At 58.1% G+C, this 27,239-nt stretch overlaps 1 protein-coding gene across 3 annotated transcripts in view; it reads right to left on the bottom strand.

Moving 5' to 3' along the window:
- LOC144594491 (disintegrin and metalloproteinase domain-containing protein 12-like) overlaps window positions 1-27,239 on the bottom strand; it is a 108,397-nt gene that overhangs the window by 43,431 nt on the left and 37,727 nt on the right. For 2 of the 3 annotated variants that reach the window (XM_078401283.1, XM_078401199.1), the window contains exons 4-10: window positions 23,987-24,065; window positions 19,434-19,510; window positions 19,052-19,226; window positions 9,643-9,708; window positions 4,827-4,898; window positions 3,809-3,975; window positions 1,667-1,751 (exon numbers count right to left, since the gene is read on the bottom strand). In XM_078401283.1, the coding sequence (XP_078257409.1) occupies window positions 1,667-1,751; window positions 3,809-3,975; window positions 4,827-4,898; window positions 9,643-9,708; window positions 19,052-19,226; window positions 19,434-19,510; window positions 23,987-24,065 (721 nt within the window). The remainder of the gene's footprint in view (window positions 1-1,666; window positions 1,752-3,808; window positions 3,976-4,826; window positions 4,899-9,642; window positions 9,709-19,051; window positions 19,227-19,433; window positions 19,511-23,986; window positions 24,066-27,239) is intronic. The other variant, XM_078401104.1, reaches the window with a different exon arrangement.

Here is a 27,239-nt window from a genome sequence, read left to right as displayed (position 1 = left end):
CCTCCCTGAGGACCCTGGGATGCAGACCATCAGGCCCAGGGGATTTATCAACCTTCAGTCCCATTAGTCTACCCAATACTATTTCTCGCCTAATGCACATTTCTTTCAGTTCCTCTACCCCCCTAGATCCTCTGTCCTCTAGTACATCTGGGAGATTGTTTGTGTCTTTCTTAGTGAAGACAGATCCGAAGTACCTGTTCAACTCTTCTGCCATTTCCTTGTTACCCATGTCTAATTTCACCCGTGTCTGCCTTCAAGGGACCCACATTTGACTTTGCTACTCTTTTTCTCTTAACATATCTAAAGAAGCTTTAACTGTCCTTCTTTATATTCTTGGCCAGCTTCCCCTCGTACTTCATCTTTTCAGCCCGTATTGCCCGTTTTGTTACCTTCTGTTGTCCTGTGAAAGTTTCCCAATCCTCTGGCTTCCCGCTACACTTTGCTGTGCTATACATCTTTTCTTTTAGTTTTATTCCATCCCTAACTTCCCTTGTCAGCTACGGTTGCCTCCTACTCCCCTTAGAATCTTTCTTCCTTTTTGGAATGAAATGATCCTGCATCTTGCGGATTATGCCCAGAAATTCCTGCCATTGCTGTTCCACCGTCAATCCTGCTAGGATCTCTTTCCATTCTATCTTGGCCAGCTCCTCTCTCATGCCTTCATAGTCCCCTTTGTTCAACTGCAACACTGACACTTCCGATTTAACCTTCTCTTTCTCAAATAGCAGATTAAAACTAATCATATTACAATCACTACCTCCAAGCGGTTCCTTTACCTCGAGTTCTCTTATCAAATCTGGTTCATTGGACAACACTAAATCCAGAATTGCCTTTTCTCCGGTAGGCTCCAATACAAGCTGCTCTAAGAATCCATCTCGGAGGCACTCTACAAACTCTCTTTCTTGGGGTCCAGAACCAACCTGATTTTCCCAGTCTACCTGCACATTGAAATCCCCCATCACCACAGTGGCATTACCTTTGTTACATGCCAGTTTTAACTCCTGCTGCATCTTACACCCTACATCCGGGCTACTATTTGGGGGTCTGTAGATAACTCCAATTAGTGTCTTCTTGCCTTTACAATTCCTCAACTCAATCCACAGTGATTCTACCTCGTTAGTCCCTATGTCACCCCTCGCAAGGGACTGAATTTCGTCCCTCACCAGCAGAGCTACCCCACTGCCTCCGCCCACCTGCCAGTCCTTTCTATAGGGTGTATAACCGTGAATATTAAGTTCCCAGGCCCGATCCTCCTGCAGCCACGTCTCTGTAATCCCCACAATGTCATATCTACCAACCTCTAACTGAGCCTCAAGCTCATCTACTTTACTTCTTATACTTTGCGGATTTATATACAATACCTTTAATTCCTTACTCATCTCACCCTTCACACCGATCCCTGTTACACTTGGCCTTACTCTCCTATCCCCTTTGTCAGCTTTCTTTCCCGTTAATTCTGGGGTCATTAACTATCCCTTTACTCTCTTTCCCTTTAACTCCATCCTTGACTATCCCATTTGACACCCCCCCCCCCCATATTTAGGTGAAGGTGGGGTCAATGTTGTGTAGTCTGGTGTGTGACAGTGTGCTGGGGGTCGGGTGACTAGAGCGTGTGGTTCAGGGGACTAGCGGATGTCTCCGTGGAGACGGGACAGTTAATGCTCACCAGGTTGACTCCTCCGGAATTGCTTGACGAACAAATGGAGCCAAAGGATGCCAGACCCCCCGTCCCCTTGTTAAATATGCCGCCCCTGCAAAAGAGAGATCACCGAGCATTACATGACAGCTGTAGGACTGTTGTCACTGTGGTCACTCACAATACTGTGTGCACTGCTGGCCACCACGAAGCATGTCGCCAGGATACAAGGGCCTGGACGAAAGGGAGAGTCACAGAGTGATACAGTGTGGAAACGGGCCCTTCATAGAGTCACAGAGTGATACAGTGTGGAAACGGGCCCTTCATAGAGTCACAGAGTGATACAGTGTGGAAACGGGCCCTTCATAGAGTCACAGAGTAATACAGTGTGGAAACAGGGCCTTCATAGAGTGATACAGTGTGGAAACAGGCCCTTCATAGAGTCACAGAGTGATACAGTGTGGAAACGGGCCCTTCATAGAGTCACAGAGTGATACAGTGTGGAAACGGGCCCTTCATAGAGTCACAGAGTGATACAGTGTGGAAACAGGCCCTTCATAGAGTCACAGAGTGATACAGTGTGGAAACAGGCCCTTCTGCCCACACCGACCAACATGCCCCATCTACACTAGTCCCACCTGCCCACACCGACCAACATGCCCCATCTACACTAGTCCCACCTGCCCACACCGACCAACATGCCCCATCTACACTAGTCTCACCTGCCCACACCGACCAACATGCCCCATCTACACTAGTCTCACCTGCCCACACCGACCAACATGCCCCATCTACACTAGTCCTACCTGCCCACACCGACCAACATGCCCCATCTACACTAGTCCCACCTGCCCACACCGACCAACATGCCCCATCTACACTAGTCCCACCTGCCTGTGTTCGGCCCATATCCCTCCAAACCTGTCCAAATGTACCTGTCTAAATGTTTGTTAAACACTGAGCCTCTGCAGGTGCACAGTGGAGGGCACATTGACTGGTTGCATCACGGCCTGGTTCAGCAACGTGAATGCCCACGAGTGAAGACGACTGCACAAAGTGGTGCCCACTGCCCTGCCCATCACTGGCTCTGCCCCCCCACCATTGAAGGGGTCACCCCACCACCAAACGTACCTGGGGAGGGGGGAAGGGGTGGGAAGGGAGTTGCAGAAGGAACGGTCTCTGCGGAAGGCAGAAAGGGGTGGAGATGAGAAGGTGTGACGATGGAGTTGACTAAAATGTTGGAGGATTGATTCTGTGTTGGGCCAAGGGGCTGTATCCTCGCTGCACGACTCCACCTCTACTTCACACGGCCTGGAGAGAGCAGCCCGTGGCAGTGACCATGATGAGCAGGGCGGAGGCTGGGGAGGGGGGTGTGTTGGGGTGGGGGTGTGTGTTGGGGGTGGTGGGGGGTGTGTGTTGGGGGGTTGGGGGGATGGGGGTGTGTGTTGGGGTGGGGGGTGTGTGTTGGGGGGAATGGGGGGGGTGTGTGTTGGGGGGGTCGGGGGATGGGGGCTGTGTGTGTGGGGTGTGTGTGGGGTGTCTGTGGGGTGGGGGTGTGTGTGTTGGGGGGTGGGGGTTGGGGGGTGTTGTGTGTGTGGGGTATGTGTGGGGTGTCTGTGGGGTGGGTGTGTGTGCGTTGGGGGGTGGGAGGTGTTGGGGGTGTGGGGTATGAGTGTGGGGTGGGGTGGGTGTGTGGGGTGGGGGTGTGTGTGGGGTGGGGGGGGTGTGTGTGGGGCGGGGGGTGTGTGTGGGGTGTGTGGTGGGGGTGGGGGGTGTGTGTGGGGTGTGTGGTGGGGGTGGGGGGTGTGTGTGGGGTGTGTGGTGGGGGTGGGGGGTGTGTGTGGGGTGTGTGGTGGGGGTGGGGGGTGTGTGTGGGGTGTGTGGTGGGGGTGGGGGGTGTGTGCGGTGTGTGGTGGGGGTGGGGGTGGGGTGGGGGGTGGGGTGGGGTGTGTGTGGGGGTGGGTGGGGATGTGGGGTGGGGTGTGTGTGTGGGGGGGTGGTGGGGGTGGGGGGTGTGTGCGGTGTGTGTGGGGGTGTGTGGTGGGGGTGGGGGGTGTGTGTGGGGTGTGTGGTGGGGGTGGGGGTGTGTGCGGTGTGTGGTGGGGGTGGGGGGTGGGGGTGGGGTGGGGGGTGGGGTGGGGTGTGTGTGTGGGGGGGGGTTGTGGGACTCACAAGATGAGGTGTGCGTTGTCGTTGTAGAGTCGTGGGAGTAAGACGGTCTCCCGCCAGTGGAGGAAGCGTGACAGGGTTATCCCAGCTTCCCTCTCCACCACGATCTGGTCTCTGCTCCACACCTCGACCCCAATCAGAGCGATGCGGATGTTGAATGTTCTGTAGTACTGCGGGAAGAAGGGCGATGGTTAAATCGAGGGGCCGAATGGCCTACTCCCGCACCTATTGTCTGTTGTCTATTGTATCCAGTGTTTCATTGTCACTTACTACACAAACACAAGACCATAAGACACAGGAGTAGAATTAGGCCATTCGGCCCGTCAGGTCTACTCCACCCCATTCTCCCCATCACCTTTCACAGCCTTACTAACCCAGAAGCTGTCCATCTCCGTTTTAAAAATACCCAATGTCCTGGCCTCCACCACTGTCTGTGCCAATGAATTCCACAGATTCACCACAACAAGACAACAAATGCATGTACCATAACCAATCAAACAATAATTGGTGGTGCTATTCAATAACCAGGTCACGATGGACACATGGAATGAATGAATGAATTAATTAATGTTTATTGGCCAAGTATGTACATGGGGTACCATTATAGAGGTGTGCAAAATCAAAAGAGATTATTACGGGGTTGGACACGTTAGGGGCAGGAAACATGTTCCCAATGTTGGGGGAGTCCAGAACCAGGGGCCACAGTTTAAGAATAAGGGGTAGGCCATTCAGAACAGAGATGAGGAAAAACCTTTTCAGTCAGAGAGTTGTGAATCTGTGGAATTCTCTGCCTCAGACAGGTGACCCGTGGGCAGGTTACCCATGGGTAGGGGGTGAGCACACCTGTGGACAGGTGACCCGTGGGCAGGTTACCCATGGGTAGGGGGTGAGCACACCTGTGGACAGGTGACCCGTGGGCAGGTTACCCATGGGTAGGGGGTGAGCACACCTGTGGACGGAGGAGAGGTGCAGAGGTGATTTGGATGTATCTGTGTAAGGAGACCGTGGCCCACACACTCACCAGATCCACAGTATTGGCCACGTTGATCATTCTCTGTGTCACCCTCTCTTTGTTGTTCCCGTAAGTCTGGTACTGGAAAATAACCAGAGGATTGGTGATTCAACGAGTAGAACACCTAATGACAGTGGCCCCAGGCACCCAAACCCCCCCGCCCCCCCCACCCCCACGCCCACACTGTAATCACCCCCCCCAACTCCCACCCTCTAATCCACCCACCCCCCCCCGCTCCCACCCTCATCCACCCACCCCCCCCCCGCTCCCACCCTCATCCACCCCCCCACCCTCATCCACCCCCCCCCGCTCCCACCCTCATCCACCCCCCCACCGCTCCCACCCTCATCCACCCCCCCCGCTCCCACCCTCATCCACCCCCCCCCGCTCCCACCCTCATCCACCCCCCCCGCTCCCACCCTGTAATCCACCCATCCCCCCCCGCTCCCACCCTCATCCACCCACCCCGCTCCCACCCTGTAATCCACCCACCCCCCCCGCTCCCACCCTGTAATCCACCCACCCCCCCCGCTCCCACCCTGTAATCCACCCATCCCCCCCCCGCTCCCACCCTCATCCACCCCCCCCCCGCTCCCACCCTCATTCACCCCCCCCCCGCTCCCACCCTGTAATCCACCCACCCCCCCCCGCTCCCACCCTGTAATCCACCCATCCCCCCCCCGCTCCCACCCTCATCCACCCCGCCCCCCCGCTCCCACCCTGTAATCCACCCACCCCCCCCGCTCCCACCCTCATCCACCCCCCCCCCCCGCTCCCACCCTGTAATCCACCCATCCCCATCCCCCCCCCCCCCCCCCGCTCCCACACTCGCCCGGCCTGGGCCTGCACTCGCCGGGACTGCACTCGCTGGGCCTGGGCCTGCACTCGCCGGGCCTGCACTCGCCCGGCCTGGGCCTGCACTCGCCGGGCCTGCACTCGCCGGGCCTGCACTCGCTGGGCCTGGGCCTGCACTCGCCGGGCCTGCACTCGCCGGGCCTGCACTCGCCGGGCCTGCACTCGCCGGGCCTGCACTCGCTGGGCCTGGGCCTGCACTCGCTGGGCCTGGGCCTGCACTCGCTGGGCCTGGGCCTGCACTCGCTGGGCCTGGGCCTGCACTCGCTGGGCCTGCACTCGCTGGGCCTGGGCCTGGGCCTGCACTCGCTGGGCCTGCACTCGCCAGGCCTGCACTCACTGGGCCTGCACTCGCTGGGCCTGGGCCTGCACTCGCCGGGCCTGCACTCGCCGGGCCTGCACTCGCCGGGCCTGCACTCGCCGGGCCTGCACTCGCTGGGCCTGGGCCTGCACTCGCTGGGCCTGGGCCTGCACTCGCTGGGCCTGGGCCTGCACTCGCTGGGCCTGCACTCGCTGGGCCTGCACTCGCCGGGCCTGCACTCGCCGGGCCTGGGCCTGCACTCGCCGGGCCTGGGCCTGCACTCGCTGGGCCTGGGCCTGCACTCGCTGGGCCTGCACTCGCTGGGCCTGCACTCGCTGGGCCTGGGCCTGGGCCTGGGCCTGGGCCTGCACTCGCTGGGCCTGCACTCGCCAGGCCTGCACTCACTGGGCCTGCACTCGCTGGGCCTGGGCCTGCACTCGCTGGGCCTGGGCCTGCACTCGCCGGGCCTGCACTCGCCGGGCCTGCACTCGCCGGGCCTGCACTCGCTGGGCCTGGGCCTGCACTCGCTGGGCCTGGGCCTGCACTCGCTGGGCCTGCACTCGCTGGGCCTGCACTCGCTGGGCCTGCACTCGCTGGGCCTGCACTCGCCGGGCCTGCACTCGCCGGGCCTGGGCCTGCACTCGCTGGGCCTGGGCCTGCACTCGCTGGGCCTGGGCCTGCACTCGCCGGGCCTGCACTCGTCGGGCCTGCACTCACTGGGCCTGCACTCGCTGGGCCTGGGCCTGCACTCGCTGGGCCTGGGCCTGCACTCGCTGGGCCTGGGCCTGCACTCGCCGGGCCTGCACTCGCCGGGCCTGCACTCACTGGGCCTGCACTCGCTGGGCCTGGGCCTGCACTCGCCGGGCCTGCACTCGCTGGGCCTGGGCCTGCACTCGTCGGGCCTGCACTCGCCGGGCCTGCACTCGCCGGGCCTGCACTCGCCGGGCCTGGGCCTGCACTCACCTGGCCTGCACTCACTGGGCCTGCACTCGCCGGGCCTGCACTCACTGGGCCTGCACTCACTGGGCTTGCACTCACTGGGCCTGCACTCGCCGGGCCTGGGCCTGCACTCACTGGGCCTGCACTCACTGGGCCTGCACTCACTGGGCCTGCACTCGCCGGGCCTGGGCCTGCACTCACTGGGCCTGCACTCACTGGGCCTGCACTCGCCGGGCCTGCACTCGCCGGGCCTGCACTCACTGGGCCTGGGCCTGCACTCACTGGGCCTGCACTCACTGGGCCTGCACTCGCCGGGCCTGCACTCACCGGGCCTGCACTCACCGGGCCTGCACTCATTGGGCCTGCACTCATTGGGCCTGCACTCGCCGGGCCTGCACTCACTGGGCCTGGGCCTGCACTCACTGGGCCTGCACTCATTGGGCCTGCACTCGCCGGGCCTGCACTCACTGGGCCTGGGCCTGCACTCACTGGGCCTGCACTCATTGGGCCTGCACTCGCCGGGCCTGCACTCACTGGGCCTGCACTCACTGGCGTTTAGAAGAATCAGGGGGGACCTCATTGAAATGTACAGAATAGTGAAAGGCCTGGATAGAGTGGATGCGGAGAGGATGTTTCCACTAGTGGGAGAGTCTAGGACCAGAGGGCACAGCCTTAGAATGAAAGTACGTTCCTTTAGGAAGGAGATGAGGAGGGATTTCTTCAGTCAGAGGGTGGTCAATCTGTGGAATTCATTGCTGCAGATTGAATGGTGCATAGACTTGATGGGCTGAATGGCCTTATTCCGCTCTTTGAACATGAACTAACCTCCTGAAAGTAGCAAGACAAGCTGATAGAGGGGTAAAGAATGCATATGGTATGCTTGCCTTCATAGGTCAGGGCATTGGGTGTAAGGGTCAGAAGGTCATGATGTAGAACGGCAAGACTTTGGGCGGGCTGCATGTGGAGTGTGCCTGAGGGTCTTACAGGGAGGATGTGGAGGCTTTGGAGAGGGTGGAGAGGAGGTATTAGCTACAGGGGTAGGATGGACAGACTTGGATAGTTTACAATGGCAGTGGCGGTGAGATCTGAGAGGAGTATCTAAGATCATGACTGATACAGAGAGGGAGGCATTCAGGACTAGTCACGGCTGTGGCTCAGCCCTGGAGTCCTGGCATGCAACATTTAACAAGCTCATGGATATGCAGGGAATGCAGGGATCTGGACCACGTGCTGGCAGATATTCGTTTAACTTAGCATCAAGTTTACACTATCTGTTTTCCACATGATATTACACACCTATACATGATCACCCCTCATCCTCCTGCACTACAAGAAATAGAGTCCGAGCCTGCCCCAACCTCTCCTAATAGCTCACACCCTCGAGACCTGGCAATATCCTTGTAAATAGACAATAGACAATAGGTGCAGGAGTAGGCCATTCGGCCCTTTGTGCCAGCACTGCCATTCACTGTGACCATGGCTGATCATCCACAATCAGTACCCCATTCCTGCCTTCTCCCCATATCCCTTGAATCTGCTATGTTTAAGAGCTCTATCTAGCCCGCTCCAGAGAATTAGCCTCCACTGCCTTCTGAGAATTCCACAAATTCACAACTCTCTGGGTGAAAATGTTTTTCCTCATCTCCGTTCTAAATGGCCTCCCCCTTATTCTTATACTGTGGCCCCTGGTTCTGGACTCCCCCAACATTGGGAACATGTTTCCTGCCTCTAGCAGGAAATCCTGGACAGGAAATCTGTCCAATCCCTTAATAATCTTATATGTTTCAATAAGATCCCCTCTCATCCTTCTAAATTCCAGTGTATACAAGCCCAGTCGCTCCAGTCTTTCAACATACGGCAGTCCCGCCATCTCAGGAATTAACCTAGTGAACCTACGCTGCACGCCCTCAATAGCAAGAATGTCCTTCCTCAAATTTGGAGACCAAAACTGCACACAGTACTCCAGGTGCGGTCTCACTAGGGCCCTGTACAACTGCAGAAGGACCTCTTTGCTCCTTTACTCAACTCCTCTTGTTGTGAAGGCCAACATGCCATTAGCTTTCTTCACTGCCTGCTGTACTTGCATGCTGCCATGTATCCGCCCACTCACCCAACCTGTCCAAGTCACCCTGCATCCTCATAGCATCCACTTCACACTTCACACTGCCACCCAGCTTTGTGTTTGGGGGGGTGAGGGTGCGTGTGTGTGGGGGGTGTGTGTGTGTGTGACGGAGGTGTGTGTGTGTGGGGGGTTTGTGTGGGGGAAGTGAGGGGTGTGTGTGTGTGTGGGGGGGGGGGGGGGTGTGTGGGGTGTGTGTGGGTGTGTGTGAGGGGGGTGTATGTGGGGGGGGTGTGTGTGAGGGGGGTGTGTGTGTGGGGTGTGTGTGTGTGTGGGGGGGGGGTGTGTGTGTGTGTGGGGGGGGTGTGTGTGTGGGTGTGTGTGAGGGGGGTGTGTGTGGGGGGTGTGAGTGTGGGTGTGTGTGTGTGTGGGTGTGTGTGTGTGTGTGTGCGAGGGGTGTGTGCGAGGGGTGTGTGTGGGGGTGTGTGTGTGGGGGGTTGTTTGTGTGGGGGGGTGTGTGGGGGGGTGTGAGGGGGGGGGTGTGTGGGTGTGCGTGTGTGCGAGGGGTGTGCGTGGGGGTGTGTGAGGGGGGGTGTGTGAGGGGGGTGTGTGTGAGGGGGGTGTGTGTGGGGGGTGGGGTGGGGGTAGGGCTGGGGTCAGGGGGTGACACCCACCTCTGCATTGTCGGCCACCAGCACCAGCTCGATGTACTTCATCTCCTGCAGGAGATCCCTCTTCATCTGGAACGGGAAGGGAGTTGTTAGAAACATAGACAATAGGTGCAGGAGGAGGGCGTTTGGCCCTTCGAGCCAGCACCGCCATTCATTGTGATCATGGCTGATCATCCACAATCAGTAACCCGTGCCTGCCTTCTCCCCATATCCCTTGATTCCACTAGCCACTAAAGCATGATCTAACTCTCTATTAAATGATTGACTGAATAAGTTTATTGGCCAAGTATGTCCCCATACAAGGAATGTGCCTTGGTGCTTCGCTCGCAAGTAACAACACAAACACACAGTAAACAATTTAGAATGATGCATAAAACATTAAAACATTTAGAATACAACATTACGGTCTAAACATGTGAGTGAAATAAACCAGAGCAACAAGAGCCGACAGACTTTGGTTATTGAGTAGAACTAGCACTCATGGAGAAAAGCTGTGTTTATGTCTGGCTGTGGCTGCTTTGACAGTCCGGAGTTGCCTTCCAGAGGGATGTGCTTCAAAGAGTTTGTGGCCAGGGTGAGAGGGGTCAGAGATGATCTTGCCCGCTCCCTTCCTGGCCCCTGCAGTGTACAGTTCGTCAATGGGGGGAAGGTTGCAGCCAACAACCTTCTCAGCTGTGCGAACGATCCGTTGCAGCCTCCGGATGTCGTGCTTGGTGGCTGAGCCAAACCAGACCGTGATGGAGAAGATGAGGACGGACTCAATGATAGCAGTATAGAATTGGACCATCATTGCCTGTGGCAGATTGTGTTTCTTCAGTTGCCGCAGGAAGTACATCCTCTGTTGGGCCTTTTTGACTGTGGAGTCGATGGTGCCCCCCCCCCCATTTAAGGTCCCTGGAGATGATGGTTCCAAGCAACGTAAATGACTCCACAGATGTGACTATGGTGTTGTTGATGGTGAGTGGGGGGAGGGGAGGGGAGGGGGAGCTCTCCTAAAGTCTACAATCAGTTCCACTGTCTTAAGAGCATTGAGCTCCAGGTTAAACTCATCCAGTGAATTGGCCTCCACTGCCCTCTGTGGCAGAGAATTCCGCAGATTCACAACTCTCTGGGTGAAAATGTTTTTCCTCATCTCAGCTTTAAATGGCCTCCCCTTTATTCTTAGACTGTGGCCCCTGGTTCTGGACTCCCCCAACATTGGGAACATTTTTCCTGTATCTTGCTTGTCCAGTCCTTTTATAATTTTATACGTTGTGAGTGAGAGCACAACTGGGTCATTCTCCGTTTGTTCCCTCGTGGCCGCGGGGCAGAGGAACCACGGCATGCCAGGTCCATCCCCGGCACCATGGCCATCCCCGGCACCATGCCCATCCCCGGCACCATGGCCATCCCCGGCACCATGCCCATCCCCGGCACCATGCCCATCCCCATCCCCATGCCCATCCCCATCCCCAGCACCATGACCATCCCCGGCACCATGCCCATCCCCGGCACCATGCCCATCCCTGGCAACATGCCCATCCCCGGCACCATGCCCATCCCCATCCCCAGCACCATCCCCATCCCCGGCACCATGCCCATCCCCAGCACCATGCCCATCCCCGGCACCATGCCCATCCCCAGCACCATGCCCATCCCCATCCCCAGCACCATGCCCATCCCCGGCACCATGCCCATCCCCAGCACCATGCCCATCCCCGGCACCATGCCCATCCCCGGCACCATGCCCATCCCCGGCACCATGCCCATCCCCGGCACCATGCCCATCCCCATCCCCAGCACCATCCCCAGCACCATCCCCATCCCCAGCACCATGCCCATTCCCGGCACCATGCCCATCCCCAGCACCATGCCCATCCCCATCCCCATCCCCGGCACCATCCCCGGCACCATGCCCATCCCCATCCCCAGCACCATGCCCATCCCCAGCACCATGCCCATCCCCAGCACCATGCCCATCCCCAGCACCATGCCCATCCCCGGCACCATGCCCATCCCCGGCACCATGCCCATCCCCGGCACCATGCCCATCCCCAGCACCATGCCCATCCCCATCCCCAGCACCATCCCCATCCCCGGCACCATGCCCATCCCCAGCACCATGCCCATCCCCGGCACCATGCCCATCCCCAGCACCATGCCCATCCCCATCCCCAGCACCATGCCCATCCCCGGCACCATGCCCATCCCCGGCACCATGCCCATCCCCATCCCCAGCACCATGCCCATCCCCATCCCCAGCACCATGCCCATCCCCAGCACCATGCCCATCCCCATCCCCATCCCCGGCACCATGCCCATCCCCGGCACCATGCCCATCCCCGGCACCATGCCCATCCCCGGCACCATGCCCATCCCCGGCACCATGCCCATCCCCATCACCATGCCCATCCCTGGCACCATGCCCATCCCCATGCCCATCCCCATCCCCGGCACCATGGCCATCCCCATCCCCGGCACCATGCCCATCCCCGGCACCATGCCCATCCCCGGCACCAAGCCCATCCCCGGCACCAAGCCCATCCCCAGCACCATGCCCATCCCCGGCACCATGCCCATCCCCGGCACCAAGCCCATCCCCAGCACCATGCCCATCCCCGGCACCATGCCCATCCCCGGCACCAAGCCCATCCCCAGCACCATACCCATCCCCGGCACCAAGCCCATCCCCGGCACCAAGCCCATCCCCATCCCCGGCACCAAGCCCATCCCCGGCACCATGGCCATCCCCATCCCCAGCACCATGCCCATCCCCGGCACCATGCCCATCCCCATCCCCATCCCCATCCCCAGCACCATGCCCATCCCCGGCACCAAGCCCATCCCCAGCACCATACCCATCCCCGGCACCAAGCCCATCCCCGGCACCAAGCCCATCCCCGGCACCAAGCCCATCCCCATCCCCGGCACCAAGCCCATCCCCGGCACCATGGCCATCCCCATCCCCAGCACCATGCCCATCCCCGGCACCATGCCCATCCCCATCCCCATCCCCATCCCCATCCCCAGCACCATGCCCATCCCCGGCACCATGCCCATCCCCATCCCCATCCCCATCCCCATCCCCATCCCCATCCCCATCCCCAGCACCATGCCCATCCCCGGCACCAAGCCCATCCCCGGCACCAAGCCCATCCCCGGCACCATGCCCATCCCCGGCACCATGCCCATCCCCGGCACCATGCCCATCCCCGGCACCATGCCCATCCCCATCACCATGCCCATCCCCGGCACCATGCCCATCCCCATGCCCATCCCCATCCCCGGCACCATGGCCAACCCCATCCCCGGCACCATGCCCATCCCCGGCACCATGCCCATCCCCGGCACCAAGCCCATCCCCGGCACCAAGCCCATCCCCAGCACCATGCCCATCCCCGGTACCATGCCCATCCCCGGCACCAAGCCCATCCCCAGCACCATGCCCATCCCCGGCACCATGCCCATCCCCGGCACCAAGCCCATCCCCAGCACCATACCCATCCCCGGCACCAAGCCCATCCCCGGCACCAAGCCCATCCCCATCCCCGGCACCAAGCCCATCCCCGGCACCATGGCCATCCCCATCCCCAGCACCATGCCCATCCCCGGCACCATGCCCATCCCCATCCCCATCCCCATCCCCATCCCCATCCCCAGCACCATGACCATCCCCGGCACCAAGCCCATCCCCAGCACCATACCCATCCCCGGTACCAAGCCCATCCCCGGCACCAAGCCCATCCCCATCCCCATCCCCAGCACCAAGCCCATCCCCGGCACCATGGCCATCCCCATCCCCAGCACCATGCCCATCCCCATCCCCAGCACCATGCCCATCCCCAGCACCATGCCCATCCCCAGCACCATGCCCATCCCCGGCACCATGCCCATCCCCAGCACCATGCCCATCCCCATGCCAAGCCCCGGCACCATGCCCATCCCCAGCACCATGCCTGGCTCACCCGCCGTGGGGACCGCCACCCGCCCGCAGAGGGAAGCTCATCCACCTCTCCCGCTCACCCGAGGATGGCGAACCCGCCGCAGGGACGGGGACTCACTGTGGGGACGGGGACTCACTGTGGGGACGGGGACGCACTGTGGGGACTCACTGTGGGGACGGGGACTCCCTGTGGGGACTCACTGTGGGGACGGGGACTCACTGTGGGGACGGGGACTCCCTGTGGGGACTCACTGTGGGGACGGGGACTCACCGTGGGGACTCACTGTGGGGACGGGGACTGCCTGGAGAGGGAAGCTGCCCAGCTGGCCCCTGCCCCTGCCCCTGCCCCCTGCCCCCTGCCCCTGCCCCCTGCCCCCTGGCCCCTGCCCCTGCCCCCTGCCCCCTGCCCCTGCCCCTCCCCCTGCCCCTGCCCCTGCCCCTCCCCCTCCCCCTCCCCCTCCCCCTGCCCCTCCCCCTCCCCCTGCCCCTGCCCCTTCCCCTGCCCCTCCCCCTGCCCCTTCCCCTGCCCCTGCCCCCTGCCCCCTGCCCCTGCCCCTCCCCCTGCCCCTCCCCCTGCCCCTGCCCCTGCCCCTGCCCCTGCCCCTCCCCCTGCCCCCTGCCCCCTGCCCCTCCCCCTGCCCCTGCCCCCTGCCCCTGCCCCTCCCCCTGCCCCCTGCCCCTGCCCCTGCCCCTCCCCCTGCCCCCTGCCCCTGCCCCTGCCCCTCCCCCTGCCCCTGCCCCCTGCCCCTGCCCCTCCCCCTTGCCCCTCCCCCTGCCCCCTGCCCCTCCCCCTGCCCCCTGCCCCTGCCCCTGCCCCCTGCCCCTGCCCCTGCCCCTCCCCCTGCCCCCTGCCCCCTGCCCCCTGCCCCTGCCCCCTGCCCCTGCCCCTGCCCCTGCCCCTGCCCCTCCCCCTGCCCCTGCCCCTTCCCCTTCCCGTGGACCAGAGGTAATAACGGTGCATTTGGATAACAGTAACAGGATAAGTCCAAATCAGCATGGATTTACGAAGGGAAAATCCTACTTGACTAATCTGCTGGAATTTTTTGAGGATGTGACAAGTAAAATGGATGAAGGGGAGCCAGTGGATGTAGTGTATCTAGACTTTCAGAAAGCCTTTGATAAGGTCCCACACGGGATATTGGTGAGCAAAATTAGAGCACATGGTATTGGGGGTAGGGTGTTGACATGGATAGAGAATTGGTTGGCAGACTGGAAGCAAAGAGTAGGAGTAAACGGGTCCTTTTCAGAATGGCAGGCAGTGGTGAGTGGAGTGCCGCAAGGCTCGGTGTTGGGACCACAACTATTTACAATATATTAATTATTTGGATGATGGAATTTGAAGTAACACTAGCAAATTTGCAGATGACACAAAGCTGGGTGGCAGTGTGAACTGTGCAGAGGATGTTGAGAGGTTGCAGGGTGACTTGGATAGGTTGAGTGAGTGGGCAGATGCGTGGCAGATGCAGTATAATGTAGATAAGTGTGAGGTTATCCACTTTGGCGGCAAAAACAAGGAGGCAGATTATTATCCCAATGGTGTCAGATTAGGTAAAGGGGAGGTGCAACGAGACCTGGGTGACTTGTACATCAGTCACTGAAAGTAAGCGTGCAGGTACAGCAGGCAGTGAAGAAAGTTAATGGCATGCTGGCCATCATATTGACAGGATTTGAGTATAGGAGCAAAGAGGTCCTTCTGCAGTTGTACCAGGCCCTGGTGAGACCACACCTGGAGTACTGTGTACAGTTTTGCTCTCCTAATTTGAGGAAGGACATCCTTGCTATTGAGGCAGTGCAGCGTCGGTTTATGAGGTTAATCCCTGGGATGGCGGGACTGTCATGTGAGGAAAGATTGGAAAGACTGGGCTTGTATACACTGGAGTTTAGAAGGATGAGAGGGGATCTTATAGAGACATATAAAATTATAAAAGGACTGGACAAGCTAGATGCAGGAAAAATGTTCCCAATGTTGGGGGAGTCCAGAACCAGGGGCCACAGTATAAGAATAAAGGGGAGGCCATTTAAAACTGAGGTGCGAAGAAACGTTTTCACCCATAGAGTTGTGAATTTGTGGAATTCTCTGCCGCAGAGGGCAGTGGAGGCCAATTCACTGGATGAATTTAAAAGAGAGTTAAATAGAGCTCTAGGGGCTAGTGGAATCATGGGATAAGGGGAGAAGGCAGGCACAGGTTACTGATTGTGGATGTTCATCCATGATCACATTGAATGGCGTTGCTGGCTCGAAGGTCCAAATGGCCTCCTCCTGCACCTATTTTCTATGTTTCTATGTTTCTAAACCTGTCCTATCCATGTACCTGTCTAACTGTTTCTGAAACGATGGGTTAGTCCCAGCCTCAACTACCTCCTCTGGCAGCTTGTTCCGTACACCCACCGCCCTCTGTGTGAAAAAGTTACCCCTCAGATTCCTATTAAATCTTTTCCCCTTCGCTTAAACCTATGTCCTCTGGTCCTTGATTCCCCTACTCTGGGCACGAGACTCTGTGCATCTGTGTACTTTTGTATGGCATCATTTACTGAACTGTTTGCAAAAAAAGAATGTCACTGCACCACGGGACACTTGACAATAAAAAAGAACTGAGCACGTTGAGACTTGGCATGACAAATGCTTTCTTGAACTTCCACGGGTGTAGAGAGCATATTGCTTTATGACTGTTGGCAGATCAACCTCCATGGGTGTAGAGAGCATATTGCTTTATGACTGTTGGCAGATCAATTTCCCTCCTGGGATAAATAGAGTTCTATCGTATGGTTTTTTGACAGGTTGTATCAGTCTGATTCAGCAACTCAAGGACGAAGGGGACTGCAAAAAGTGGTGTACACTGCCCGGTCCGTCACACACTGACCTCCCCACCATTAAAGGTCCGTCACACACTGGCCTCCCCACCATCAAAGGTCCGTCACACACTGACCTCCCCACCATCAAAGGTCCGTCACACACTGACCTCCCCACCATCAAAGGTCCGTCACACACTGACCTCCCCACCATCAAAGGTCCGTCACACCCTGACCTCCCCACCATCAAAGGTCCGTCACACACTGACCTCCCCACCATCAAAGGTCCGTCACACACTGACCTCCCCACCATCAAAGGTCCATCACACACTGACCTCCCCACCATCAAAGGGAATTACCAGAGTCGTTGCCTCAAAAAGGCAGCCAGCATCATCAGAGACCCACACCATCCTGGCCACACTCTCATCTCACCCCTGCCATCAGGAAGAAGATACAAGAACCTGAGAACGGTAACGTCCATGTTCAGGAACAGCTTCTTCCCGACAGCCATCAGGCTATTAAACACCACAACCTCAAATAAGCTCCAAACTACACGGACTTGGGGGCATTGTTTCTGCCTTTGCATTGTTATTGTACATCTACATTGTATATGTATGTATTAGTGTATGTATGTATGTGTATAGGCGGCACGGTAGCGCAGCGGTAGAGTTGCTGCTTTACAGCGAATGCAGCGCCGGAGACTCAGGTTCGATCCTGACTACGGGTGCTGCACTGTAAGGAGTTTGTACGTTCTCCCCGTGACCTGCGTGGGTTTTCTCCGAGATCTTCGGTTTCCTCCCACACTCCAAAGATGTACAGGTATGTAGGTTAATTGGCTGGGTAAATGTAAAAATTGTCCCTAGTGGGTGTAGGATAGTGTTAATGTACGGGGATCACTGGGCGGCACGGACTTGGAGGGCCGAAAAGGCCTGTTTCCGGCTGTAGATATATGATATGATATGATATACACACACACATACACACGCGCACACCCCCCACAGATCCATCCTACACACACACACACACACACTCCCACACACACACAGGCCTCTACAGCCCCGTCACACACACACACCGTTTACATACCCACACACACACACCGTTCATACCCACACACACCGTTTACATACCCACACACACACACACACACACACACACACACACCGTTTACATACCCCCACACACACACACACCGTTTACATACCCCCACACACCCACACACACCGTATACATACCCACACACACACACACACCGTTTACATACACACACACACACCGTTTACATAGCCCCACACACACACACACCCCGCACAGTCCCGTCACACACATACCCTCTGCAGCCCTTTGAGTCATAGAGTCCTCTGGTCCTCGATTCCCCTACTCTGGGCAAGAGACTCTGCATCTACCTGATCTATTCCTCTCATGATTTTATACACCTCTATAAGTTCACCCCTCATCCTCCTGCGCTCCAAGTAAAAGAGACCTATTCAGTCTCTCCCTATAGCTCAGGATGCTGCTCTGATGCAAGCAGTAGGCTCACTGTGGTGATCGCCACGCACCTGGAGTACTGTGTGCAGTTGTACAGGGCCCTAGTGAAACCGCACCTGGAGTACTGTGGGCAGTTGTACAGGGCCCTAGTGAGACCGCACCTGGAGTACTGTGTGCAGTTGTACAGGGCCCTAGTGAAACCGCACCTGGAGTACTGTGTGCAGTTGTACAGTGCCCTAGTGAAACCGCACCTGCAGTACTGTGTGCAGTTTTGGTCTCCATATTTGAGGAAGGATATTCTTGCTATTGAGGGAGTGCAGTGTGGGTTCACTAGGTTAATTCCCAGGATGGCAGGACTGTCATGTGTTGAAAGAATGGAGCGACTGGGTTTGTATTCACTGGAATTTAGAAGGATGCGAGGGAATCTTATTGGAACATATAAGATTATTAAGGGGTTTGACACGTTAGAGGCAGGAAACATGTTCCCGATGTTGGTTGAGTCCAGAACCAGGGGCCACAGTTTAAGAATAATGGGTAGGCCATTTAGAAAGTAGATGAGGAAAAACCTTTTCACGCAGAGAGTTGTGAATCTGTGGAATTCTCTGCCTCAGAAGGCAGTGGAGGCCAATTCTCTGGATGCTTTCAAGAGAGAGTTAAATAGAGCTCTTAATGATAGCGGAGTCAAGGAATATGGGGAGAGGGCAGGAAAGGGGTACATAGTCAATAGTCAATTTATTTGTCACATACACATAAATGTACAGTGAAATGAAAAATTACCCGCAGTTCAACAATAAGACCAATATGAATAATCAATAAAAATGCAATAACACATACAATCATAACCAACACCAAACAAAAGAAACATCCATCACAGTGAGTCTCCTCCAGTCACCTCCTCACTCTGATGGAAGGCCACAATGTATTTTCTCTTCCCTGCCGTCTTCTCCCGCCGTCAGGCTGTTGAAGTTGCCACGTCGGGGCGTTCGGGGCTCCTGACATTGTGGATGATCAGCCATGATCACGGTGAATGGCAGTGCAGGCTCGAAGGGCCGAATGGCCTGCTCCTGCACCTATTGTCTATTGTCACCCTGCCCTAAGCCCCTGCCCGTGTGTGAAGGCCCAGCGCTGGGTGAAGGGAGCACTCACCCTGCCCTAAGCCAATGCCCCGTGCCCGTGTGTGAATGCCCAGCGCTGGGTGAAGGGGGCACTCACCCTGTGGAGGTGCTGCAGTTGTGTGGCCAGGCTGGATGCAGGGGACGTGTTTCTCACTCCACACTGGCCGGGCACCCACTTCACATCTTCAGGCCTGTACATCAAATGTTGCCCTCGCCCAGACCCCCTCAGATGCTCGATGACGTAGGTCCGGTTACTGAGGACAATCAGCGCACTGGGAGAGAGAGAGAAGACACTCACTGTTCACCCAAACTCTGATAAATGTTACGCCCAGTAGTTGGCCAGTGGTCATCCCTGCCCCTGCGATCACAACCCAGTACATTACCCCCCCTCTCCGCAAGCCCCCCCCCCCCACCGCCGGCCACGGAGAACACGTGGGGACACGGAGAACATGGACACGGAGACCGCGTGACACGTGTACCTGAGTCCTGAGCAGGTGTTGGCAGACACGGCAGATCCCCCCAAGCTCCTGACAGACCCCTCGTAGAAACACAAACCCTGTGAGGAGAGAGGTCAGTGTCAGCATTACCCTCACAGCGGCCCAGAGAGAGAGGCCAGTACGCAGCCCCCCCACACCCCCACCATCACCATCAGCGTCACCATCACCACCCACAGCGGCCCAGAGAGAGAGGCCAGTACGCAGCCCCCCACACCCCCACCATCACCATCAGCGTCACCCTCATCACCCACAGCGGCCCAGAGAGAGAGACCAGTACATGGCCCCCACACCCACTCCCCCACCATCACCATCAGTGTCACCCTCACCACCCACAGCGGCCCAGAGAGAGAGGCCAGTACATGGCCCCCACACCTCCCCCCCACACCCCCACCATCACCATCAGCGTCACCATCACCACCCACAGCGGCCCAGAGAGAGAGGCCAGTACATGGCCCCCACACCTCCTCCCACACCCACTCCCCCACCATCAGCGTCAACATCACCACCCACAGCGGCCCAGAGAGAGAGGCCAGTATGCAGACCTCACACCCACTCTCCCACCATCAACATCAACATCAGCATCAACATTAACATCAACATCATCATCAGTATCAACATCATCATCAGCATCAGCATCAGCATCAGCATCAGCATCAACATCAACATCAACATCAGCATCAGCATCAACACCAACATCAGTATCAACATCAGTATCAACATCAGCATCAACATCATCATCAACATCAACTTCAACGTCAGCATCAACATCAACATCAGTATCAACATCAACATCAGTATCAGCATCAACATCAACATCAACATCAACATCAGCATCAGCATCAGCATCAGCGTTACCTTCACTCACAGCGGTGCAGATTGCGGCCACTACACGTATCCCAGGGCAGACGGTGCAATCTGCCGGAGAAGCTGCCAGGAGCTGAGGTGCTGCTTTACTCTACTTTATCTTCACGTGCACCGCCGCCGTACAGTGAAAAACTTTCAAACCAGTAAAATGATGGTCACTCGTCCCAAAGTGATACTTGATAGTTTAGTTTAGTGTAGAGATGTAGCGTGGAAACAGGCCCTTCGGCCCACTGAGCCCGTGCCTGCCATTGATCACGCCGCACACTAACACTATCCTACACACACTAGGGACAATTTACAATTTTATGGAAGCCATTTAACCCGTTTAAATCCACCTCCAGTTTAAATTCCATTTGGAATATTTTGGAGGACCAAGAACCTACAAACCTGCACGTCTTTGGAGTGTGGGTGGAAACCGGAGCACCCAGAGAAAACCCACGTGGTCACAGAGAGAACGTGCAAACTCCGTACAGACAGCAGCGGAGGTTAGGATGGAGCCCAGGTCTCTGGCGCTGTGAGGCAGTGACTCTACCACTGTGCCAGGTCTCTGGTGCTGTGAGGCAGTAACTCTAACACTGTGCCACGTCTCTGGTGCTGTGAGGCAGTGAGGCAGTAACTCTACCACTGTGCCAGGTCTCTGGCGCTGTGAGGCAGTGACTCTACCACTGTGCCAGGTCTCTGGGGCTGTGAGGCAGTGACTCTACCACTGTGCCAGGTCTCTGGTGCTGTGTGCTGTGAGGCTGTAGCTCTACCACTGTGCCAGGTCTCTGGTGCTGTGAGGCAGTGACTCTACCACTGTGCCAGGTCTCTGGTGCTGTGAGGCAGTGACTCTACCACTGTGCCAGGTCTCTGGTGCTGTGTGCTGTGAGGCTGTAGCTCTACCACTGTGCCAGGTCTCTGGTGCTGTGAGGCTGTAGCTCTACCACTGTGCCAGGTCTCTGGTGCTGTGTGCTGTGGGGCAGTAACTCTACCACTGTGCCAGGTCTCTGGGGCTGTGAGGCAGTGACTCTACCACTGTGCCACCATGCTGCCCCAGTACCGGCCCAGTTTTAACGAGCACCGAGGGGCGGGGGGAGTCTCTCCTCAAGGCGTGATGTGCAAGGCCTTGCATTTTGGGAGGTTCTCCCAGGGCCGGGTCTACAGTGAATGGCAGGAGTGGTTGCAGAGTAGAGGGGTCTAGGAGTGCAGGTAACCGGTTCCCTTCACAAGTAGATGGGTGATCAGGAAGACTGTGCACCAGAGTATTGAGTGCAGACGTTGGGAGGTAATTTTGCAGTTGGACACTACGTGGGTGCGGCCGTATTTAGAGTGTTGTGTTGGGTTTTGGCCACGACTATAGGAAGGATGATGTTAAGCTCAAATGGGTGCAGAAAAGATTTCACTAGTCCCATCTGCCCACGTTTGCCCCATATCCCACTGAACCTTTCCTATCCATGTACCTGTCCAAATGTCTTTTAAATGCTGTTATAGGCCCTGCCTCAACTACCTCCTCTGGCAACTGGTTCCATGCACCTGCGTGTGAAGACGTTACCTTTCAGGTTCCTATTAAATCTTTCCCCTCTCACGGTCTACGCAGGGAATGGAGGGGTATGGATCATGTGCAGGGGTGGGCATATGGATACGCAGTGAATGGAGGGGTATGGATCATGTGCAGGGGTGGGCATATGGATACGCAGGGAATGGAGGGGTATGGATCATGTGCAGGGGTGGGCATATGGATACGCAGGGAATGGAGGGGTATGGATCACCTGCAGGCAGATGAGAGTTGGTCCTGGCATCACATTGAGCATGGGCATTGTGGGCCGAAGGGCCTGTTCCTGTGCTGTACTGATCGAAGTTCTATGATTTTATACACCTCTATAAGGCCACCTCAGCCTCTGTTCATGAAGGAATAGAGTCCCAGCCTGGCCCACCTCCTGGTAAATGTGGTACCTTCATCCTTTATCTGTGCACTGTGGACAGCTTGAATGTTATCACGTAGAGCCTATTTTTGACTGGTTGGTGCATAAACTAAAGCTGCTCACTGTACCTCAGTACACATGACAATAATAAACTACACGCATCTCTGCATTCTTTGCAGCTTACCCACACCTTCCCCACAGTAGTGACCCAAGCAGAACACAATACCACACAGAGGGTGGTGGGTGTATGGAACAAGCTGCCAGAGGAGGTAGTTGAGGCTGCAATTATCACAACGTTTAAGAGACAGTTATACAAGTACATGGATAGGATAGGTTTGGAGGGATATGGACCAAGCGCAGGCAGGTGGGGCTAGTGTTGGGCCGAAGGGCCTGTTTCCACACTGTATCACTGTGACTCTATGAAGGGCCTGTTTCCACACTGTGTCACTCTGTGACTCCAAGTGCAGCCTCACCAACGCCTTGTGCAAGCGGAACATCACATCCCAATGCCCAAACACAATCTGAATGCAATGAATGTGGTGTGGGTGTGAGTGCGAGTGTGTGTGGGTATGAGTGTGTGTGGGTGTGAGTGTGTGGGGGTGTGAGTGTGTGTGAACGTGGGTGTGAGTGGGTGTGAGTGGGTGTGAGCGTGGGTGTGAGCGTGGGTGTGTGGGTGTGGGTGAGTGTGAACGTGGGTGTGAGTGTGAGCATGGGTGTGAGTGGGTGTGGGTGAGTGTGAGCGTGGGTGTGAGTGGGTGTGAGTGGGTGTGGGTGAGTGTGGGTGTGAGCGTGGGTGTGTGCGTGGGTGTGAGCGTGGGTGTGTGCGTGGGTGTGAGTGTGGGCATGGGTGTGTGGGTGAGTGTGAGCGTGGGTGTGAGTGGGTCTGAGTGGGTGTGGGTGAGTGTGGGTGTGAGCGTGGGTGTGTGCGTGGGTGCGAGTGTGAGCGTGGGTGTATGGGTGAGTGTGAGTGTGGGTGTGAGTGTGGGCGTGGGTGTGTGGGTGAGTGTGGGTGTGAGCGTGGGTGTGTGGATGAGTGTGGGTGTGAGTGTGTGCGTGGGTGTGAGTGTGAGCGTGGGTGTGGGTGAGTGTGGGTGTGAGTGTGAGCGTGGGTGTGAGTGTGGGCGTGGGTGAGTGTGGGCGTGGGTGTGTGCGTGGGTGTGAGCGTGGGTGTGGGTGAGTGGGTGTGAGTGTGAGCATGGGTGTGAGTGGGCGTGGGTGTGTGGGTGAGTGTGAGCGTGGGTGTGTGGGTGAGTGTGAGCGTGGGTGTGAGTGTGAGCGTGGGTGTGTGGGTGAGTGTGAGCATGGGTGTGAGTGTGAGTGTGGGTGAGTGTGAGCGTGGGTGTGGGTGTGAGTGTGGGTGAGTGTGAGCGTGGGTGTGAGTGTGAGCGTGGGTGTGTGGGTGAGTGTGAGCGTGGGTGTGAGTGTGAGCGTGGGTGAGTGTGAGCGTGGGTGTGAGTGTGGGCGTTGGTGTGTGGGTGAGTGTGAGTGTGAGCGTGGGTGTGTGGGTGAGTGTGGGTGTGGGTGTGTGGGTGAGTGTGAGCGTGAGCGTGGGTGTGGGTGTGAGTGTGAGTGTGAGCGTGGGTGTGTGGGTGAGTGTGGGCGAGTGTGAGCGTGGGTGTGAGTGTGAGCGTGGGTGTGTGGGTGAGTGTGAGCGTGGGTGTGAGTGTGAGCGTGGGTGTGTGGGTGAGTGTGAGCGTGGGTGAGTGTGAGCGTGGGTGTGGGTGTGAGTGTGGGTGTGTGGGTGAGTGTGAGTTTGCTGGTAATGCTCACCGGCTGTGAGTCCTTCTCCGTCACCAGGGTGCCGTTGGAGTCGTAGTGAGAGACCTGGAACCCCTTGGGCAGCAGGAGCCTGCAGCACAAACACAGCAGTGAACATTAACACATCGTGCCAGCACCGCCCAGCACAGAGCCAAGCCCTTCCACACAACATGAAACAGAGCAGCAGCATTAGGCCATTCGGCCCATCGTCTGCTCCACCGTGGCTGACATATTGCTCCCTCTCTAGCCCAGTCTCCTGCCTTCGCCCATCTCTTATCTCCTGGCACCTGATCCATTCCCTCCATATCCATGAGCCTGTGCAAAAGTCTCTTACACCCCATTATCACGTCTGCCTCCCCCACCATCCCTGGCAGTGCGTTCCAGGCACCCACCACCCTCTGTGTAAAAACCCTGCCCCCCACATCTCCGTTAAACTTTGCCCCTCTCTCCTCAAAGCTGTGCCCTCTAGTGGTGGACATCTCCACCCTGGCTCTGACTGTCTACCCTATCTATGCCTCTCATCATTTTATAAACTATCAAGTCTCCCCTCAACCTCTGGCTTGCAAGCCTGCTCAGTCTCTCCCTGTCCCAGGCATCAATCTGTCACAGATTAAACGTGGCAGGGGTCATCACAGCTCTGAAGTGGCCATTCAGCCCATCGCATCCATGCTGTCTCTCTGTGGACCAATCGTCCCATTCCCCGCTGTGACTTGCTGGTTTATCTCCCTCCGGTCCTCTCTTCATCCCCCGGCCAGTGGTTCCAGCTCCAGCTTCAAATGGCCCTGGAGTTCAATCCCAGCAACTTCAGTTCAGTTTATTGTCACGTGTACCGAGGTACAGTGAAAAGCTTTTGTTGCGCGCTATCCAATCAGCAGAAAGACAAGACATGATTACAGTCGAGTCATTTACAGTGTACAGATACATGATGTGGAAATAACGTTTAGTACAAGATAAAGCAAAGTCCGATCAAGGATAGTCTGAGGGTCACCAATGAGGTAGATAGTAGTTCAGCACTGCTCTCTGGTTGTGGTAGGATGGTTCAGTCGCCTGATAACAGCCGGGAAGTAACTGCCCTTGAATCTGTGTGAGTGTGAGAGGTTGAATGTACTGAGAGAGGACACAGTTCATGGCAAGACCCTTCATAGCATTGCTGTACAGAGGGATGGTGGGGTCTCCTGAACATACCTCCCTGCAAGTGGCAACACCCTTAGAGTGGTATAGAAGGTGTGCAGTGTGCTTGCCTTCAGAGATCAGCCATTGGGTATGAGAGTCAGGAAGTCACAATGCAGCTTTATCGGACTTTGGTCGGGCTGCATGTGGAGTGTTGTGTGCAGTTCTGGTCACCCCCATTACAGGAAGGATGTGGAGACTTTGGAGAGGGTGAGAGGAGGTTCACCAGACACTGCCTGGATTACAGGGTTCCAGCTACAGGGAGAGGGTGAGAGGGTGGGGAGGGTGGGGAGGGTGGGGAGGGTGGAGAGGGTGAGAGGGTGGGGAGGGTGGGGAGGGTGGGGAGGGTGGAGAGGGTGGAGAGGGTGGGGAGGGTGGAGAGGGTGGGGAGGGTGGGGAGGGTGGGGAGGGTGGGGAGGGTGGAGAGGGTGGAGAGGGTGAGAGGGGGTGGAGAGGGTGGGGAGGGTGGGGAGGGTGGGGAGGGTGGGGAGGGTGGGGAGGGTGGGGAGGGTGGGGAGGGTGGGGAGGGTGGGGAGGGTGGAGAGGGTGGGGAGGGTGGGGAGGGTGGAGAGGGTGAGAGGGGGTGGAGAGGGTGGGGAGGGTGGAGAGGGTGGGGAGGGTGGAGAGGGTGGGGAGGGTGGGGAGGGTGAGAGGGGGTGGAGAGGGTGGAGAGGGTGGGGAGAGGGTGAGAGGGGGTGGGGAGGGTGGAGAGGGTGGAGAGGGTGGGGAGGGTGAGAGGGGGTGGAGAGGGTGGAGAGGGTGGGGAGGGTGAGAGGGGGTGGGGAGGGTGGAGAGGGTGGGGAGGGTGGGGAGGGTGAGAGGGGGTGGAGAGGGTGGAGAGGGTGGAGAGGGTGAGAGGGTGGGGAGGGGGGAGAGGGTGGGGAGGGTGGAGAGGGTGGGGAGGGTGGAGAGGGTGAGAGGGGGTGGAGGGGGGAGAGGGTGGGGAGGGTGGAGAGGGTGGGGAGGGTGGAGAGGGTGGGGAGGGTGGAGAGGGTGGGGAGAGGGTGAGAGGGGGTGGGGAGGGGGGAGAGGGTGGGGAGGGTGGGGAGGGTGGAGAGGGTGGGGAGAGGGTGAGAGGGGGTGGGGAGAGGGTGAGAGGGGGTGGGGAGGGTGGAGAGGGTGGGGAGGGTGGAGAGGGTGGGGAGAGGGTGAGAGGGGGTGGGGAGGGGGGAGAGGGTGGGGAGAGGGTGGGGAGGGTGGGGAGGGTGGAGAGGGTGGGGAGGGTGGGGAGGGTGGGGAGGGTGGAGAGGGTGGAGAGGGTGGGGAGGGTGGGGAGGGTGGAGAGGGTGGGGAGGGTGGGGAGGGTGGAGAGGGTGGAGAGGGTGGGGAGGGTGGGGAGGGTGGAGAGGGTGGGGAGGGTGGGGAGGGTGGGGAGGGTGGGGAGGGGGGAGTGGTGGTGTGGGTGGGGAGGGTGGGGAGGGTGAGAGGGGGTGGAGGGGGGAGAGGGTGGGGAGGGTGGAGAGGGTGAGAGGGGGTGGAGGGGGGAGAGGGTGGGGAGGGTGGGGTGGGGGAGGAGGGTGGGGAGGGTGGAGAGGGTGGGGAGGGTGGAGAGGGTGGAGAGGGTGTGGGTGAGGGTGAGAGGGGGTGGGGGTGAGAGGGGGTGGGGAGGGTGGGGAGGGTGGAGAGGGTGGGGAGGGTGGAGAGGGTGGAGAGGGTGAGAGGGTTGGGAGGGGGGGAGGGTGGAGAGGGTGGGAGGGGGGAGAGGGTGGGGAGGGTGGGGAGGGTGGAGAGGGTGGAGAGGGTGAGAGGGTGGGGAGGGGGGAGAGGGTGGGGAGGGTGGGGAGGGTGGAGAGGGTGAGAGGGGGTGGAGGGTGAGAGGGGGTGGAGAGGGTGGGGAGGGTGGGGAGGGTGGGGAGGGTGAGAGGAGGTTCACCAGACACTGCCTGGATTACAGGGTTCCAGCTACAGGGAGAGGGTGCACAGAGTTGGATTATTTACTCTGGAACATCAGGGAGACCTGATAGAAGAATATAAAATTACTAGACCAAGTGGACCCGATGGGCCCAAACGTCTCTTGGATTGGTGCAGCACCCTCCCCCTTCCCTCCCCCCTCCCCCTTCCCCCCTCCCCCTCACACCATCCTCCTAAACCCCCT

The sequence above is a fragment of the Rhinoraja longicauda genome, chromosome 1 (assembly GCF_053455715.1).
Source record: "Rhinoraja longicauda isolate Sanriku21f chromosome 1, sRhiLon1.1, whole genome shotgun sequence".
NCBI lineage: Eukaryota > Metazoa > Chordata > Chondrichthyes > Rajiformes > Arhynchobatidae > Rhinoraja > Rhinoraja longicauda.
This window is presented reverse-complemented; position numbering and strand designations above follow the sequence as displayed.